This window comes from Euleptes europaea, chromosome 14, assembly GCF_029931775.1.
Source record: "Euleptes europaea isolate rEulEur1 chromosome 14, rEulEur1.hap1, whole genome shotgun sequence".
NCBI classification, from domain to species: domain Eukaryota; kingdom Metazoa; phylum Chordata; class Lepidosauria; order Squamata; family Sphaerodactylidae; genus Euleptes; species Euleptes europaea.
The window spans coordinates 24,835,833-24,854,213 of record NC_079325.1 but is presented as its reverse complement, the minus strand read 5'-3'; the positions used below and the strand labels follow the sequence as shown (position 1 = coordinate 24,854,213).

Genomic DNA, 18,381 nt, shown 5'->3' with positions numbered 1-18,381 from the left:
ACATGATATATTGAAAATGACACCATTTAGACAGCATGGTAGACGGGAAGGGGCCGTGGCTCAGTGGTAGAGCATCTGCTTGGCACGCAGAAGGTCCCAGGTTCAATCCCCGGCATCTCCAGTTAAAGGGACTAGGCACGTAGGTGATGTGAAAGACCCCTGCCTGAGACCCTGGAGAGCTGCTGCTGGTCTGACCAATACTGACTTTGATGCACCAAGGGTCTGATTCAGTATAAGGCAGCTTCATGTGTTCACGAGAAGAAAGCATTCCAAAAGACAAAAAAAACCTTGTTCGAAAACTGTGAGCAAAAGTCACATCACAATTTGAGTCTGTTCAGATGTCTACTTTGGGCCATCTTCTTTATTCCTGAGATTTATCACAAGCAGCAGTGGGCAAAGATGAGCAGATTTCACTGGTTCTTGTTCCACAGTTATACTCTGTCCCACCATTCTGCCTTCTAGTTTACCTTGGAGAATTTCTCAGGTTAATTTTGAAACTGCCTCATCTGCACTTCCATCCATTTTCAACTCATATTCTATTTATCTTCCTTACAGGTTACAGATGCACACATTGACTATATCACAGATCAAAAAGCAAACTTTATGATCACATTGAGGAGTTTTGTGTGTGTCTGCGTGCGTGCTGTGCACATGTGCTGGTGCATGTTGGCAGCAACTTGCAAACCCTCAGTGCTCTGAGCAAAGTCCATAATTCAAAAATGGAAAAAGACAGCCCACTTACACATTGATGATGTTTTGCAACTCCCCAAACCCAGGGAGAACATATGGACAGGGAGGATTTCATAAACATCCCCACCCATGAACTTGATCAGTTGGGAAAGATATATATTTATGGATATCCTGCTTTACATATATTCCCTATTGGTGCAGGATCACAACAGGAAGTATCTCTCACACCACTGTAGATATATGTGAATGGAAACCAAAGATACATTTGGGAGTGTGGGGGCTGTGGTGGATGATACTCATGAGTTGACTTGGTGCACATATTACCTTGGTCATGAGCACAGATTGGCTCCTGTGAGTGGAAAAGCAAAAAAAAAAAAAAAAAGCCTCAAATGTTGCATCTAACTTGGACTTTAATGTATCAATAGGAATGTGAACATGAGATTCACCGTTGACTAGCTCACTGCTTTGCTTAGTCTTCGGTACTGTGATTCTGACATTGTATAGATGGTTGGTATGTTCTTCAGCTTAACAAAAGAGAGAATGAACTGTGACAGCTGATCCGTGACAGCAGTTCCACTTATTTGACTTACCGGTAACCAAGAAAGAGTTGCGGGCATCATGTAAAATGATCATGTATGAACTCACCCAGGGAAATTAAGAAAATAGGGGTTCATTCATCATTACGTATATATTTTTTTGGTCATGAACACTTCCACAAACAATCGTCATGGGAAAACACTAATGTTTTTATTCCCCTGGAAAAAAAAAACACAGTTACCCTCACTGGGTGCACAGAAGTTTGGGTTCCACCTTAAAATACAGGTACATATATAAATAGTATACTGTAAAGAGCCAATAAGTGATCAATAGCTTTTATAGGCATATTATTGACATAAGGGGATCCATTAGAAATTGTTACAATGACATCAGCAGAAGGCAGTTTATAGTAGAGAAATTACTGATCCATTAGAACAGCTCTTGACCAGAGATTAACAGCTCGATGGGAAAGCTCATGCCATGGATCAGCATATTCACTACATTCTTTGTGAATATCTAGTCACCCTGAACTGCAGATCCATGTGCATTTATATGTACACGCATACCCGGATCTCTTATGCATGCATGCTTTCCCATTCTTTTCAATGAAAAGACCCGTGACATGTACACACTCTTTTGTATGCATTGGGTCTGTCTCTTCATCCAGATTAAGAGAGAAGCCTTACCATGAGGTTGATGGGGGGGGGGGAGGGGGGAGAAGGCTTCATACCAAACCCGTGATGGTCTGCAAGGGAGCCAAATGTATATTCTAACTCAAACTTTGGATGTTGTATTGTTGTGTTACTTCTGCCTTGTATTAAGAATGCACAGATTTCTTACCATGTGTACATTATGGTGAACATCCAAAACTTGATGGAGGTTGACATCCAAATATGAATACTGACAATCTTGGACACGTTTTGTGAATGTTTGAAAATTCACGATACCCCAGTTGAGATAATCTGAAGTCCTTTTCAAATGTCTTGTCTGTATGTACTGGAAGGGGAGCACCTCCTGTGTATCGGGAACAGGCTTCTCCCAATACGAGTGATCACCATGTCATCTGAACAGGGGCATGTATATACAGCTTTGGTATACATGCAATGATAGTAGGATTTTCCAGGGTTATGGTTTGCGCATGTAAAACACATGCAGCGGACTTGTTTAGATAACATAGTGAGCAAATGCATCTGAAGAAGTACACTTCTAATATGTGCAGTTGCTGGCCTCCTGGCAAACACAAACGTAAATGCCTGAAAACTGAAAGACAACACTTACTTCTGTTTGTAAAAAGTGGGGATTATTCACAAAACGTCTCTAGGATTCTTAATGCTCACATATGAGTGTCAAGATGCATTTTAATGTATACACAATTGAATCTCTCCTTTAGTACATGGAAAGAAACCAAGTGGAGACCCCTTTTCCATTCCCTCTTGCTCAAATTGCAACCTGAAAAGTCATGAGAGTTCTACACGAAAACCTGATGAAAAGCCCCTACATGTCACATAGTTACTGATCGGGATGTATGAAACTAGAACAGCTTACATCAGTACCTGAAACCTTAATTGAATCAAAAGATGAAAAAGTGTATAATATTCATACATTAACTACTGACCTATATTTATATATTTATATATATATATATATGCATATATATACCATTATGTGTATAAAAAACTTGTGATGAGTCCTTCGTGAAGAATTCAAGACATTCTTGGACAGGGTTGAATAAAGAGCAGGAGAGAAGTGAAAACAGATTGCAGCATTAAAGGAACACCTTGAGGGTGTTGCTGCATTTTTGCAATATAACCCCCCCTTCATTGTACATCAGGAGACGGGGGGGAAGCCCCCCTCCCCAAGTCTTCAATTTCTACCTCTACATACAATAACTTACAAGTTTATTTATTTAAATAATTGTAAAACATCTTACATTTTCCATTCTTTAAAAAGAGATTAAACTATAAGCAAATACACACATACGTCAATGTTCCACCATTCATATCAGTTTTATAAGAAAGTCTTCCATGCTGGTACCCTGTTTTGTGTTATTATTTTTTCTGCATAAACTAAATCGGTATCTGAAAGGCTCCATAGAAAATAGAAACTTCAACATTTTCCCCCCTTACAAAGTAAATCAAAGAGTATCCAAAATATCACGCTTGAATCAGTTAGCCAATTTTGCCCCCACCCCCATTTTTAATATTGTACAAACATCCGGAAGGGTTTGTGTCCATTAAAAAACAAAACAAGAAAACCCCTTGTACTTCTGATTCCATTGCATCAATAGTGTACACCTGGATCTTGGTCAAATCCTTGTTCTAATGTTCTAGGGGGTTGATGGAAGTATATATGAAACCTGGAAGCCGCCTGCTAGCTCATCCGACATGTAAAAATTGTTCCCTTTCTTGCTGCACATGGCTTCACCCCCATCAAAAGAGTGTGTAGTGCTTTTTCCCCTTATTTTTTTAGTGGTCCATCACAAATAAGTAGTTTTGTGCTGTAAAAAAGAAAGAAAAGAAAAGAATATCCAGAGATTCCTCCTCTTCTTTTACATTGGAGGAACGACAAGACCAGTCATGGCTGAAAATGAAAATGGAGAAGTTAAAAACAGCAGTTCCTTACCAAATTAGAAGCAGCAAGCTGGGGGACCGAAATATCTTGTGTGTATGTGGGGAGGGGGGAATAAACTATTAGGGAGTCTCCTCTCTTTTTTCTTGCCCTTGAGCTGACTCAACTGGTAGAAGAAGAGTTGGATTTTATGCCCTGCTTTTCTCTACTGTAAGGAGTATCAAAGCGGCTTACAATCACAATTCCTTCCTCTCCCCCCAACAGTCACCTTGTGAGGTAGGTGGGGCTGAGAGAGTTCTGAGGGAACTGTGACTGGCCCAAGGTCACCCAGCAGGCTTCATGTGGAGGAGTGGGGAATTGAACTCAGTTCTCCAGATTAGATTCCGTCACTCTTAACCACTACACCGTGCTGGCTCTCAACAGTCTGTGCCTCCTGGCACATTCCCGGTCCCCTTTGGCCCAATCCAGCAGGACACTTACATTTTTACGGTGCGGCTTCCATGGCCAACGAGCCATGGCATGAGCCTTTCTATTGTTAAATTTCTGTTTGCAATAAGAAAGCCCAGGAGTATTAATTGGTTTATAAAACGCTTGATATTCTACTTGGTCTGTCTTCGCCTGTGAGTTGGCTTAATGGCATTTTAGAGCCTACCTTTTGTTCTCGCAAGCCGCTTGATACTTCTCCCCTTTCCTCCCCTTTGGGGCTGAGCTGTCAAAAGCCTATTTCCCAGGCTGTACCGCTTCTTATTGAATGTTTGTGGGGTTCGGATTAAGGTCTTACATCGCTCGCAAAGCTGTAATTATTTTTGCCTGTATTACTATATATTGAATCGATGTAACTTTTCAATAAAGGTAAGGTTCAATGCAGGACATTCCATGATGAGCAGGGAATCTAGGAACCACTGTGATTATCCCCCAAGGAGTCTCTTCTTTCTTATTTTATTTTATTGGAGAGAAAGAATTAAAGATGTGCCACACTGTATTAACCTCCAAAGACAGCCATTATCTGATGAAACACTTAATTAAATGTGTCCAAAAAAAACCCCACTCAGATGCTAGGAGGACACATACACTCCTTAGACATGGGTACAACTTGTTTAAAAGGGATAGACAGATAAGGAAGGGGGGAGGAGTAGCATCTTGACCATCTTCTGGGCATGGAGTAGGGGTCACTGTGTGTGTGTGTGTGGGGAGGTAATTGTGAATTTCCTGCATTGTGCAGGGGGGTGGACTAGATGACCCTGGTGGTCCCTTTCAACGCTATGATTCTATGGGTTGTTGATAATACTAACAAACATATTGCAAGAAGAGGAAATTTTGTATTCCTTCCTATACACCAAACCACCACCACCACCACCACCACCACCAAAAGAACAGGGCTGGCCTTATCATGAAGTAATATGAAGCTTTTGGTGGTAGATTTAGAGAAGCTGATTTAAAAAAAAAAAAAAATCTCTATTCCAAAGCAGGAAGTGAGTGCCATTTTATTTTAAGGTACAAAATACCTAAGGTTGGCAGTGGGAAAGAATTCAGGGGGCCGCACTGGGATTGCCAGCTTCGGGTTGGGAAATATTTGGAGATTTTGGGGGTGGAGCCTGAGGAGGGCGGGGTTTGGGGAGGGACTTCAATGCCATAGAGTCCAATTGCCAAAGCAGCCCTTTTCTCTAGGTGAACTGATCTCTGTCGGCTGGAGATCAGTTGTAATAGCGGGAGATCACCTGGAGGGTGGCAACCCTAGGCCGCATTCATCTAAAGCAGTGGTTTAAACATTAAACTTAGAAAAATATTTGAATATATATTTTTATAATAGATAACTTTTAATTGAAAATATTAATTTATTATGGGTTTATAACTTTGTTTCGCGGACCTTAATTTAGTTCTCACGGACCCCTGGTTGGGAACCAGTGATCTAAAGAGTGTCAGTGCTTTAAGATGCAACATCTATATTCAGCTCCTTGGGGCCTTTGTTGGTGCTGCTTAGCACACTCAGCAAGCAATAAAACTTTCTCTGGAGGGGGTATGTTACTTCAGCTGCGCTGTGCTTAAAGAAGCCAGGGCCATTTATGCAGGGTCAATTTTGATGCTCGCTCAAAGCTCTTTTTTTAAATGCAACCTTTAAAATGCCTATTAACAGTCCCGACACAAAAGGAGAAATTCCACCCCCACTCGCCTGCTCCTTCGTTCCTTCCATTAGCAATCACTGTTTGCATAGCTAACGTGCAGCTGTGATTTTGCATGCTTCCTTGAGGGGATTCTTCGAGGTGGGGGCAGAGCAAACAAAAAAAAGGTCGTGTTAAAGGGGCTCTTAAGAAATGTGAAGCAGGTATGCACCGGTTTCGCAGTCACTTCCTGAATGACGGTTCAGCGTGAAAAACTCAAGAAAAAATATGCGGGGCAATTCAGCCTGGAATGCGCTGCTAATTACCAAGCATAAATGGCCCAGAAAATAGGGGGGGGGTTATCTGCTCTGGCTCCTGGGAGATGTGGTGGGAGGGGGAGGGTGGCAATGACATGGGGTGGCTGCCGAGGACAGCACCCTTTGTTGAGATGCCTAGAAACAGAAATCCGCTCCCCATACCTTTCCAAGGTACACCAGTGAAGGCAGACAGCAGCATTTAGGCAACTGTCGGCATTCACCAAAACATCCCTGTTTCCAGACACTCCTAAAATTTGGCTAGGATCATCAGCATTCAACAAGTTTGGGATGGCTGTTGTCACGGCTCTGCAGCAAACGGCCGCCACAGACAATCACATTTTGTATCCTCAGCAACGCTAAAAGGAGAGATTAGGACTCAGATCCTTTGGAGAGGAAAAAAAAAAGAATCAGGCCTCTGATTTAAGGAGGGAAATAGTGTGGCATGAAACCCTTCCTCTCCTCCATTAGCTTCTTCCGAGGAGGCCTCTGAGGGTTACTTCAGTAACTTGTTGAAAAAGCGGCCTCGGGTTGGTAACAAGATACACAATAGCTTGGACATGCCCAGCTCAAGCTGAAGAGGCTCTCAAATTTCTCTCATTACCAACACCATCACGTCTTGAATGTTTGTTTCCTCTTTGCAAAGGCCTTGCTTGAAGTTACTGTGGCCCAGAGTTTCAAATACACACACACAGAGAATGCAGTCCACTGAGACTGAAGCTGATTTTTTTTTAAATCAGTTAAAAAACAACAACAACTAAGGTAACAGTAAAGGAAGAGCATGGTTGGACTGGATCGAGAGCCATCTGCTCAAGCATTCTGTTTCCTAGAGTATTCAGCCAGGCCCCCCTGACAAGCTTAAAGCTAGGAACAGAAGACAAGATTTCCCCATGTTGCTGCCTCCCAGCCAGCAACTGGCACTTACAGATATACTCCCTCTGAACTTGGAGGTTCCATTTAGCCACCATCTTCAGCCATCAGTTCAACCTTTAGCCACCAACATCGTGTTCATTAGGCATAAGTCAGAAGCCCTCTACTCATGACCTCTTTGCACACTGACTGAATGTTCAGGGAGCAAGGGGGAGCCCAAGTGCACCGACCTGCCCTTGATCAATGGCTGGGTCATCTGTATGCGCTCATGGAGGAAGCATTCGTGCAAATGCTCTCTTCTCCAAGTGATCAGCAACCTTTGGAAAGTAGAGTCCCTGATTACAGGGAGGGAACGTACATGTGGGCACTTCGCACATTGACATGGTGTAGACGACCCAATGACTCTGTGGAGGCAGAGCCATTACACTTGCGCCCACTTTCCCTCCTCCCTACACGTTCACTTGCTCTAAAGGGGTCATATGTACAAGGCTACAGAAACTCAGGCATGTCTGGGTTATTTTTATAGCAGTCAGGTCAAGCGTGTCATAACTTCCGATGTGCTACCAACCTGGCTTTGCTACAGTCTTTTCGGTACCTTAACAGCAAATCTATTTTATTGTGATGGAACCCTTCTGCAGGCCAGCACCCATTTTTATCAGATGCATGAAGGGTTACCCTCCTTTGGCAATTTTTATACATGCTTGTACTACCAGGAGAAGGGAGAGGATGTTATTACCAAACAAGGTTAAAACCCTGCAGGCCAAGAAGTTTGTATGTTCTACGAGTATGCAGAACACAACTGAGATCAAAATCCCAATGAAATGTAAACAGTACAATCAGAGTGGAAGTGGACCACTCCTGACAGATGATGGATTGGCAAAACAAGCTGAAGAGTGGATTCCTCAAGGGCATTTCCTGTAGTGTCAAGAGCTTCTCAAATGCACTGGGCATGAGAGAACTGGAAGACAAAGGGGGAACTTAGCCTTGGAGCGAGGGCATGGTCTGACTGCAAGGAGTGAAACAGTAATGCAGTAAATGGTATACCTTTAAATTAAACTGTACACCTTTAAATGGAAATCTGGATCTTGTATGCTGCAGGGCATGGGTGTGTGTGCATGGAGGGAAAGGGGCTGAAGTCCATCCAAGATGTAACGGAGCGGGACCTGATATGGGGTTTCTTTAGACTCTGCCTGGAGGACTCTGCCAGTTTCATCTGGAAACAGAATCTCAAGGCAGAGTTAGGGGAAAGCCCCTTGTCAACTCTTTGTCAGTTTCAACTTCCCTGGACTGCCCACACAGTTGAAACTGACAAGAAACGTCTCCAGACTTTTGCCATGAGGCTTTTATTCTCCACCCTCCTGCTGGTATTCTACAGGCGTGCTTAGTCTCCCCAGAACCTCTCTCTCCGGTCGCTGATCTTGAGTTCTGCAGATACAACAACTCCCTCTCTTGTGGCCAAACAAGCCCTTTGGTAAAGGCAGCTCCCCCTCCCCCCTTTTTGTTGCCAGGTATTGATGGCAGCCAAGTAGCACACATAGCTCCATCAGCCAAGCTACCAAGTGATAGCTGCGTGATAGGGCAAACAGGGCAATGCAGTTCGACTCTAAGTGAAGAATGCTTTGGATACAGGTTTACTGTGATCAAGCTGTTTGTGAACCTGTAGTATGCACCGAGGCACACATTTGCCTCTGTCAAAATATATTAGGTGCCAATAGTCATTAGCTGAAGTCACCATATAAAGCTACCGTATATACTCGCGTATAAGCCGAGTTTTTCAGCCCCAAAAATGGGCAGAAAAAGCCGGCCTCGGCTTATACGCGGGTCAATACGGGGGAGGGAGGGAGGAGGGAGGGGGAAAACTTACCGCCGTCGCTGCCGCCACCGGGCCCGTGCCGCTTCCTGCCGCCGGGAGCGGCCTGGGGCAGCCTCCTGCAGCTGCAGGATGGCTGCCCCGGCCCCCCCGGCCCCGCCGCCATTTTTCCTGGGCGGGAGGGGCCATGGGAAGCCTCCTGCAGCCGCAGGATGGCTGCCCAAGGCCCCCCCCGCCGCCATTTTTTTCAGGCGGGAGGGGCCTTGGGCAGCCTCCTGCAGCCGCAGAAAGGCTGCTCCGGGTCCCCCTGGGCCTCACCGCCGCTTCCTCCCGCCGGGAGCGGCCTGGGGCAGACTCCTGCAGCCGCAGGAAGGCTGCCCAGGCCCCCCCGGGCCGCGCCGCCGCCGGACCCTCGCCGCTGGAGAGCCCTGTCAGGTAAGCCTGCGGGGGGGGGGAGGGGTTATAAGCCGACCCTCGGCTTATACGCGGGTGCCTAATTTTTCCCCATTTTTGGGGAGAAATTAGGCACCTCGGCTTATACGCGGGTGGGCTTATACATGGGTATATACGGTACTTTCTAGGGGTGTGAAATTCTTGCCTGACATCATATAAAAATTTACAGAACCTTGTGTTTCACGATGTGCGATGGATTGATGCGCGAACCTATCTCTACCAGCATGATGTAGTGGTTGGGCTAGAATCTGGTAGACCTAGGTTCAAATCCTCATTCTGCCATGGAAGCTCAATGGGTGATCTTGAGTCAGTTACTCTCTCCTTTCTCCACCTAACCTCCCTCACAGGGTTGCTGTTGTAAGGATAAAACGGAGGAGGGGAGAAAAGTATTGAAAACTGCTTCGGGTTCCCACGTGTGTGCATGCCAAGGGCCTTCAAGTCGCTTCCGACTCATGGCGATCCTATGAATCAATGCCCTCCAAAACGTCCTATCCTTAACAGCCTTGCTCAGTTCTTGCAAATTGAGAGCCGCAGCTTCCTTGATAGAGCCAACCCATCTCTTGTTGGGTCTTCATCTTTTCCTGCTGCCTTCAACGTTTCCTAGCATCATTGTCTTTTCCAGTGACTCTTGACTTCTCATATGGGTTCCCATATAGGAGAAAAGTTTGGTATGAATATCTAAATAAATAAATAATACTAGCCCAACACTAAGCCTGGGCAAAAGGGGCATCTCATGCTGGCTGGGGGGCTGGGGGGGGGAGGTGTTCTTTGACTGTTTTTTTTTTATGTTTCTATATCTGTCCTATCAAATTATTTTTAGACTGTTGTTACCTGCTTTGGGTCCTGCGATGCTCAGGGGAAAGGCAGGCATGTAAGTATTTTAAATGAATTATCCCTACTGTATGAGTTTTCTAAACACAAGGATTTCTTTATGCGGGTGATAGTTTCAGGATGGGTAGCCATGTTGGCCTGCAGAAGAACAGCTAGACTCGAGTCCAGTAGCACCACAGAGACCAACAAAGTTTTTGGGGTAGAAGATCCGTGTGTCAAACCTCTGAATCTGACAAAGGGAACTTTGACTTTCGAAAGTTTACAACCGAAAAATCTAGTTCGTGCGACTGGACTCGAACCTAGCTGTTTTACATGGGCGAACATTCAAAATTTTGACCTGCAGTCTGAAGGGGTAGAATCCACCCTGCCACTACGGGACTCTACCATCTCGTTTGGCTGCATGTGTGGAGTCCGCCTTGCAGAATGTTTCCCAAGCTTGCCTGTTCTCGTTCAGACGTGCCGAAGTAGCCACAGGGAAACTTGGGTAGCCATTCCTCTGCGTTGCTCCAGCAGTTTCCAATTTGTTGCCTTACATCTGCGATGACATGATTCGACACCAGGGTACTCATCACTTCACGTTGCGTCATGTCACATTACATCTCTGCTGTGGTGGTTTTAAACAGCGTTGACGGCCGACACAAAATAAATGCAGGGCTTTTTTTCTGATCGGGACACCTGTGATCAATTTGGGGGAGCAGACAAGGAGGGGAGTGTTGTCAGGCCCACTGCCTTTCCCCCGACCACTATGTCTGGCTACATAACAGGGATGTATAGCAGATGGCACAAAGGGCGAGGGAAGCAGAAACACATGGCATAGGGCAGGTTATCGGAGGGTATCTTGTGTGTCTTTTGTAACACTGTTCTGGAAGCCAAGAATCTTGGAAGCCAATCCATCATCTGGTTACCCTCGGGTAACCTCAATGAGGAGCACAGGGTGGCTTAAAGCAATCAGTCTCTTAAAATATTGCGAGCTTTCAAATGGCATGTTCTTTATCAGAAATAGATGACGAGGAGACGAGTGAAACGCAGAGCACATATTCATAGGAAGGACCTCTACATATAAGATGTAATTAAAAAGGTGCAGCGTTTGCCCCAGCTGATATTCCGGCCCTGGGGTCGGAAATTGTGACTGGATCCTCCCAAAACATTGGATACTGCATTATCATAAACATTCATCCGATTGATTTTTCTTGTAATAGTCAATATCCACCAGACAGGGGAAGGAAAGATAGGGGGCAGGGGCAGATTGGCATTAGAGGCCACTGGGAAGAGTCTTGTTGAGCCAATGGCCTGGGGGGCCCCCAGTGGCCCCCCCCCCAAAACCTGGGGCCACACCCCCTGCCAGGGCCACTCCAGCCCAAAGAGAGGGGCAGGCAGGAGCTGGAGATGCAGGGAAGGAGGGCTCATGGTGGCGAGGGACATGCCTTCTCGGCCCACCCTTGCCCAGGCCAGCTTTATTGGGGTGAGGGTTGGGGTATTTCTTCCCCCCCCCAATCTGCCCCCAACACAGCCTCAGTCGCCAGGGAACCAGCTCAGCTTTGATGAGGGGAGATCTTGCCAAGGTCGCACAAGTGACCACTGCGGCAACAAGGGTGAGGCTTAGGGACCCTGACGAATGGAGGCCAAACAAAGCACCCGGATCCGGAACAGTGCAATAGAATTTTCTGCCAGACAGTATGGGGCGGGGACTGGTTTAGATGGTTTTAGAAGTGAGGTTCAATGAATTAATGACCGGTAGATCTATCTGTTGATATTGATGATAACAACCAAGAGAAACTTCCATGCTCAGAGGCAATGTAATTCGGAATACCAGAATTCTGGGAAATAATCTCAGCTTCATAGATGGCTTCTTACCCACATACAGTCAGGAACAGCATTTATGGAGGACAGGAGAGCTATCTACATATTTTTATCTCACCCTTTCTCCAGGGAATTCACAACAACACTGTGGGATAGACTACACTGATAGTTTGTGAAAGAGCAACGGAGCCTAAGGTCAGATAGTAAACCTCAGGAGTGACTGGGGATTTGAATCCAGGCCTGAATCCAACATATTATTACACCCTACTGGCTCCTGCTTTGTTTTAGACTGCATGAGTGTTCCTCATCAGCACCCATCATTTCTGGTAAATCCGCAGGTTCTGTACACTAAGCAATTATCCTAAGCAATTAAGGACAGATCTAAACTGCCAAAAACAGTTTTGGCCTACAGCCAAAAACAGGAGCTTCCCCACCCCCCTTCTTCAGTATCTTTTGCAATGTAACCAGCAACCCAATAGCAATCTTCTGCATGACTATCTGCCCCCATTCCACATCAACGTCTGCTATTAGATGGGGCAAGGAAAGTAAAGAGTAATCACACCAGGACTCCAGGAAAGCTGCACTACTGTTATGAAATGAGACATGGGAACTTGACACAGGGCTGCCATTTTCAATGGCAGTACTGAGTTATTTGATCATTCAATTACAACGAGCCTTTGTATTAGGCAAGTAATCACAAAGCACAATTTTTTGTGTGCTTTATATAAAGCAGTGAGTGGCGTTGATAACATTTTCTATGCTTCCATGCTTTTAAACCACTCTTTAAAAACATTGTTTTTTGCCATTTAATATGGACTGTATAGTCAACTGCGTAAATCTACCCAGCTGAGAATTTTGTCCTCATCCCACAGAACTGTCTTCCCCTTTGGTAAGGGATACAAACTGGCATCCCTGACTGGCAATATTTGAAGCAGTCTTTCTCCCAGACCACAAGAGAAATCGAATTCAGCTTCCAGATAATATATACCCTCTCCATCTCCTACCTGATTGCTCTTTCATAAAATGACACACCAATCCCTTTCTGTTTGGCTAAAGGCTAGGAACCATTGCTTAGGGATTGAGGTCCAGACGGAGTCAAATTAAATCAGAAAAGCTCAAGGAACTTGAGTTTTTTTGGGTTTTTTTTAACTATAGCATTGAACATTTGTAAAAGTAAGCTTTTAAAACTCTGTGGGTATGCATCTGTGTTTGGGTACAGATAGACAAAAAGAGGTCTTAAAGATACTTCTTCTATACTCTGGACCCCTGGCTAACATATTGTTTTATTCTCTTCAGTATTATCACAGAATTGCATAGCTTGGATTAAATCCCCAAATCATTTTTGTTTGTAGGGTATCTCCTGGCAAGATCAGAAAGAAGCAGCTCTTCTGTAAATAGTATTTTGTCACGTGGAGAGCTGGAGTGTATTCAGAATACCAGTTCCATGTTCTTAGGCATTAGGCTTCTCCAGTATGGAATGACCAACATGGTGTCTTTAAATATCTGAAGGGCTGTCATTTAGAAGAGAGCAGGGAGCTGTTCTTGTTGGCAGCAGAGGATAGGACTCATGGAGGATAGGTCTATCAGTAGCTCCTAGTCCAGTGACTAAAGGCAACCTCCACATTCAGAGTAGGGTTGCCAGCTCTGGGTTGGGAAATACCTGGAGATTTTGGGGGTGGAGCATGGGGTGGGCGGGGTTTGGAGATGGGAGGGATCTCAGCAGGGTATAATGCCGTAGAATCCACCTTCCAAAGCAGCCATTTTCTCCAGGGGGACTGATTGGTCATCTGGAGATCAATTGTAATAGCGGGAGATCCCTAGGTGCCACCTAGAGGTTGGCAACCATAGTTCCCCTAGTTCAGAGGAAGTAAACTTCTGAACACCACTGCCAGGAGGACCCATCAGGGGAAAACCTCCAGCTCTATGACTTGTTGTTAGACCTCCAGAGGAACTGGTTGGGCACTGTGTGAGACAGATTGCTGAACTATTGGTACTGGTTCTTGTAGGTTATCCGGGCTGTGTAACCGTGGTCTTGGAATTTTCTTTCCTGACGTTTCGCCAGCAACTGTGTCAGGCATCTTCAGAGGATTAACACTGAAGGACACTGTCCTTCAGTGTTAATCCTCTGAAGATGCCTGCCACAGTTGCTGGCAAAACGTCAGGAAAGAAAATTCCAAGACCACGATTACACAGCCTGGATAACCTACAAGAACCAATGAACTCTGACCGTGAAAGCCTTCGACAATATATTGGTACTGGTTTTACCATAATATTTTGCTCTGGGGAATTATGGCAGCTATAGTTTGGTGAGGGCACTGGTCTGGGACTTCTATCCATCACATTTTTATCCTACTCTGCTCCTGAAAAGGAGTAGGCAGTTCTCCATTCCTCCATTTTATACTCAGTGAGGTAGGTTAGGCTGAGAATGTGTAACTGGCCCAAGGTCATCCAGCAACCTTCATGGTAGAGTGGAGATTCCATGGCAGAGTTGGAGAGTTGAAGCAGATCTCTCCTGTCCTAGTCTAACACTCTAACCACTCCATTGGCTTATCAGTGGAATCTCTTCATCTTCCCTAGAAACACATATCAAAGAGTTCCCTCAGTCAAGGGAACTGACTTAAATCTGTAGTGTAACACCTACGGTGGCACCTTCAGTGACTACCTTTTTTTTTGTTCTCGATAGGATTGTCATTGAAATAGGGTGTTCTACAGCGGGCCAAACAGACAAGTGAACAAGGTGCTGGCAGAGCATATAGATCCTGATGTGTCTAACTCACGGCACAGAGGAAGGAGAACCCCATTACTGAAAAACACACAAATACAAACTACACCTGCCTCCGGTCAGCTGAGTATGGCGGGTGGCCACTTCTATTGCTACTTTTGTTGGGGGGGAAATTAATTGAAGTGCCGACTCAGTTCTTTCCTGACTGCTGAGAAACCACACTTTATGTTGTCAATGGATTTGCCATAGGGACTTTCAGACAAGCTTTGGCTGACTTGCAGCAAGTCCCCGTGGTGAACCCCTCGACAATGTAATGTGTGGTTTGGCCTTTAACAAACATAGCACGGGGAAATGCAAAGCACAAGCACTTTGCACTCTGGCTATGTGAGAAATGCCCTGCTTTTCAAGGGCATTTGGAAAAATGCGCGCAAGCCCTCTAAAAGGTCATTTAAAAAGATTTTTGAGAAGCGATTGCCAATATAGCTGAATATATTGCTACAAGTACCTACAAGTACCTTCTTAAAATATCAGGACTGGGTGTGGATGCAAAAAGAAAGAAAGAAAGAAAGAAAGAAAGAAAGAAAGAAAGAAAGAAAGAAAGAAAGAAAGAAAGAAAGAAAGAAAGAAAGAAAGAAAGAAAGAAAAGAATAATCACAACAGGAAAAGTACAAATGGAGATCACCTGACTCTGAAGACTTCCTTTGGGAAAACTTTGATTTTCACTTCTTCTTTCCATTTAGAAATAACTAGCCCACCTGCTCTAATTTTGAAGCTCCTGCAACATTACTCAATGCAGCTGTCACTCTTCAAGGCCTCGGGCTGGCTTCCACACAACACAGGGACCACAAGCATTGTTAGGATCTTGCAGGCTTCCAACCAACACAACCCCTTGCTATAAGCTTTGGAATTCGCCTAAGATGCAAACCACGCTGAAGGTTTCAGGGTAGGGCAGAAGACAGATTTTTTTCCCCCTTACCTCTAAACCCATTTCCATTTCCAGTGGAACAAGCTGGGGAAGGAGACCCTTGGGGTCGGATGACGGGAGCAAAGGCACTCTTCTGTTTGACAGCAGGAAAGACGGAGGAAGAGAACGGGAGGATGGAGGACGTGCTGGAGGAGCCGACGGTTGGACTTGAAGACATCACTGAGGCAGGGAAAGAAGTAGCATAAACAGAACCTTCAGGACAGAAGGGATCAGAAAGTCCGGCCAGTTCTTCTCCCCTCTCCTTTGGCCGCCCCCTGGTTCCAGCCCACATTACAAACCATTCCTTTAGGGTGTGCCCTCTGGGCAACAGTGAGCAACAGCTCTTTGCTTTGAGCAACAGCACTTCACTTTCAGTGTGGCAGCATGAACTCGCTTCTTTTTATAGTCATTACATTTTTGTCAGCCCTGACCTGGATGGCCCAGGCTAGCCTGATCTCGTCAGATCTCAGAAGCTAAGCAGGGTCAGCCCTGGTTAGTATTTGGATGGGAGACCACCAAGGAATACCAGGGTTGCTGTGCAGAGGAAGGCACTGGCAAACCACCTCTGTTAGTCTCTTGCCATGAAAATCCCAAAAAGGGGTTGCCATAAGTTGGCTGCGACTTGACGGCACTTTACACACACATTTTTTGTCAATAATTTAGGTTCTCTGGTTTTTGCTGTCAGTGTTGTAGAAGAAGAGCTGGCTTTTATACCATCCTTTTCTCTGCTCTAAGGGGTCTCAAAGTGGCTTACAATCACCTTCCCTTCCACTCCCCACAACAGGCACCTTGTGAGGGAGGTGGGGCTGAGAGAGTTTGATAACAACTGTGACTAGCCCAAGGTCACCCAGCAGCCTTTGTGTGGAGGAGTGGGGATTTGAACCCGGTTTTCCAGATTAGAGTCCGCCACTCTTAACCACTACACTATCCTGGCTCTGTAGAGCTGTTTGTATTGTATGCATTTTATAATTCTTACTGGCATTTTACGTGACTTGGATCCAGCTGTGATTTCCACCAGTGGAACCAGACTTTCTTACCTCCCTGTCCTGCTATATCTTGAAAGTCTGCCCCTGGGGGACAGGAAATTCGAAGGAACAGCACTGGGGGTAAATTAGGGGGTCTGCATTAGAGGTGGAGAAACCGGCCAAAAAAAGAGGCCCCTTGTCAATTAGTAGAAATCTGTTGCTAGATCCAACTCAGGTCATTGAAATATACAGAGTATGTTATAACCTGCATCTAGTGGTATAAAAGGGGTTTATTTATGCTTAAATAATGTTGAAAAATGTGTACATTTTATGGGGAAAATTTTGGTGTGAACAAAGAGAAAATGGCATGAAAATAATCACATCTTCAAAATGGGGATTTTCTGGTCAAAAAGGCAGAGCCAAGACATCCAAAATCATTACTCGTGCAGAATTATTATTTTTTTGCACCCCAAATCAGCTTACCATTTTTGTTGCTTTTTAGGAACAAAATAGTCTCAATGGAGTAAATTGGCTTACTGTATGGGTACAGATTAGGCTAAATAAGCCACATTATTGACTGAGTGCTAGAGGGGTACAGTGCACAGACTTGAGCAGGAGACACCTTGGGTTCAAATCCCTGTTTATTCCTGAAGCTTACTGGATGACCTTAACCAGTCACTATCTTTCAACCTAGCCTACCATACAGGGTGATTGTGAGGAGATGGGATAACCCTACCAATGTGAAGGCCCAGAAAAAGAAGCAAACACACATTAAAACATCTCCTAAGAAGTCCAAAGGAAAAACTAGAATTTTGAGGGGTACATTGGGGAAGGAAACTTGTATGTAATAACTCTCAATCTGGGCTCCAAAGGTGCCCGCAGGCTCAAAAAGGTTGGAGCCCCGTGTTCTAGAACAACTATCCTGGAATAAAAGGATGTGTACTTATCAATGTTGTGCTGTCAGATATGAGCAAATCTTTTTCAAACAAGCACTCTTCATGTTGCATCATTTTATTAATGTGCACTTAAAAGGCAGTGACCCCTGACTTGGATGGCCCAGGCTAGCCTAATCTCATCAGATCTCAGAAGCTAAGCAGGGTTGGCCCTGGTTAGTACTTGGATGGGAGACTACCAATGAATACCAGGGTCATTATGCGGAGGAAGGCAATGGCAATCCACCTCTGTTAGTCTCTTGCCTTGAAAACCCTACTGGGTTGCCGTAAGACGGCTGCGACTTGACGGCGCTTTACACAAACAAAAGGCAGTGGAGCAAAGGCAAGTCCCTATGTGCACACTGGCTGGGGAGTAGGCTTGCCAATTGCCTGGTGGGGGTGTGCAAAAGCCCACCAATCCACCGGGCTGCCCACTGACCTTCAGCTGGTCGGCAGGCAAAAGAGGGCCAGGCGGAAGGGGAGGTGCACAATGCATGCACGAGTGCCCCATGCTTCCGGGTTTACTCAGAAGCAATGTTGGCAGGTTGCACGCGCATCACACACCCCCAGCCAAGCCCCCACAAAGCTCCTGCCAGTGGAGCAGAGGGATCTGGCAACCCAACTAGGGATGACTGTGGCCAGTGAGCCAGTTTAGACACGGGTTTCAGACAGCAATTTTTTAAAAGCATTTCTCGGAAGCCGTAAGACATGGTCACAAAAGTAAGGAAGCCTGGAAATCTGTTTCGTGCTCTGCCTGGGTATTACGCTCCTTGTACTTTCACAATGCCATGCCCACACGCTCACAGCTGCAATTTACTCTGCACAC

General features: G+C 45.3%; 1 protein-coding gene across 1 annotated transcript in view; it reads right to left on the bottom strand.

Annotated features, from left to right (window-relative positions):
- Positions 1–3,480: 3,480 nt before the first annotated feature.
- Positions 3,481–18,381, bottom strand: part of EBF2 (EBF transcription factor 2) — a 273,200-nt gene continuing 258,299 nt past the window's right edge. Inside the window, exons 15-16 of the mRNA XM_056860924.1 lie at positions 15,671–15,838; positions 3,481–3,807 (exon numbers count right to left, since the gene is read on the bottom strand). Coding sequence (XP_056716902.1) covers positions 3,776–3,807; positions 15,671–15,838 — 200 coding nt within the window. The 3' untranslated portion in view covers positions 3,481–3,775. The remainder of the gene's footprint in view (positions 3,808–15,670; positions 15,839–18,381) is intronic.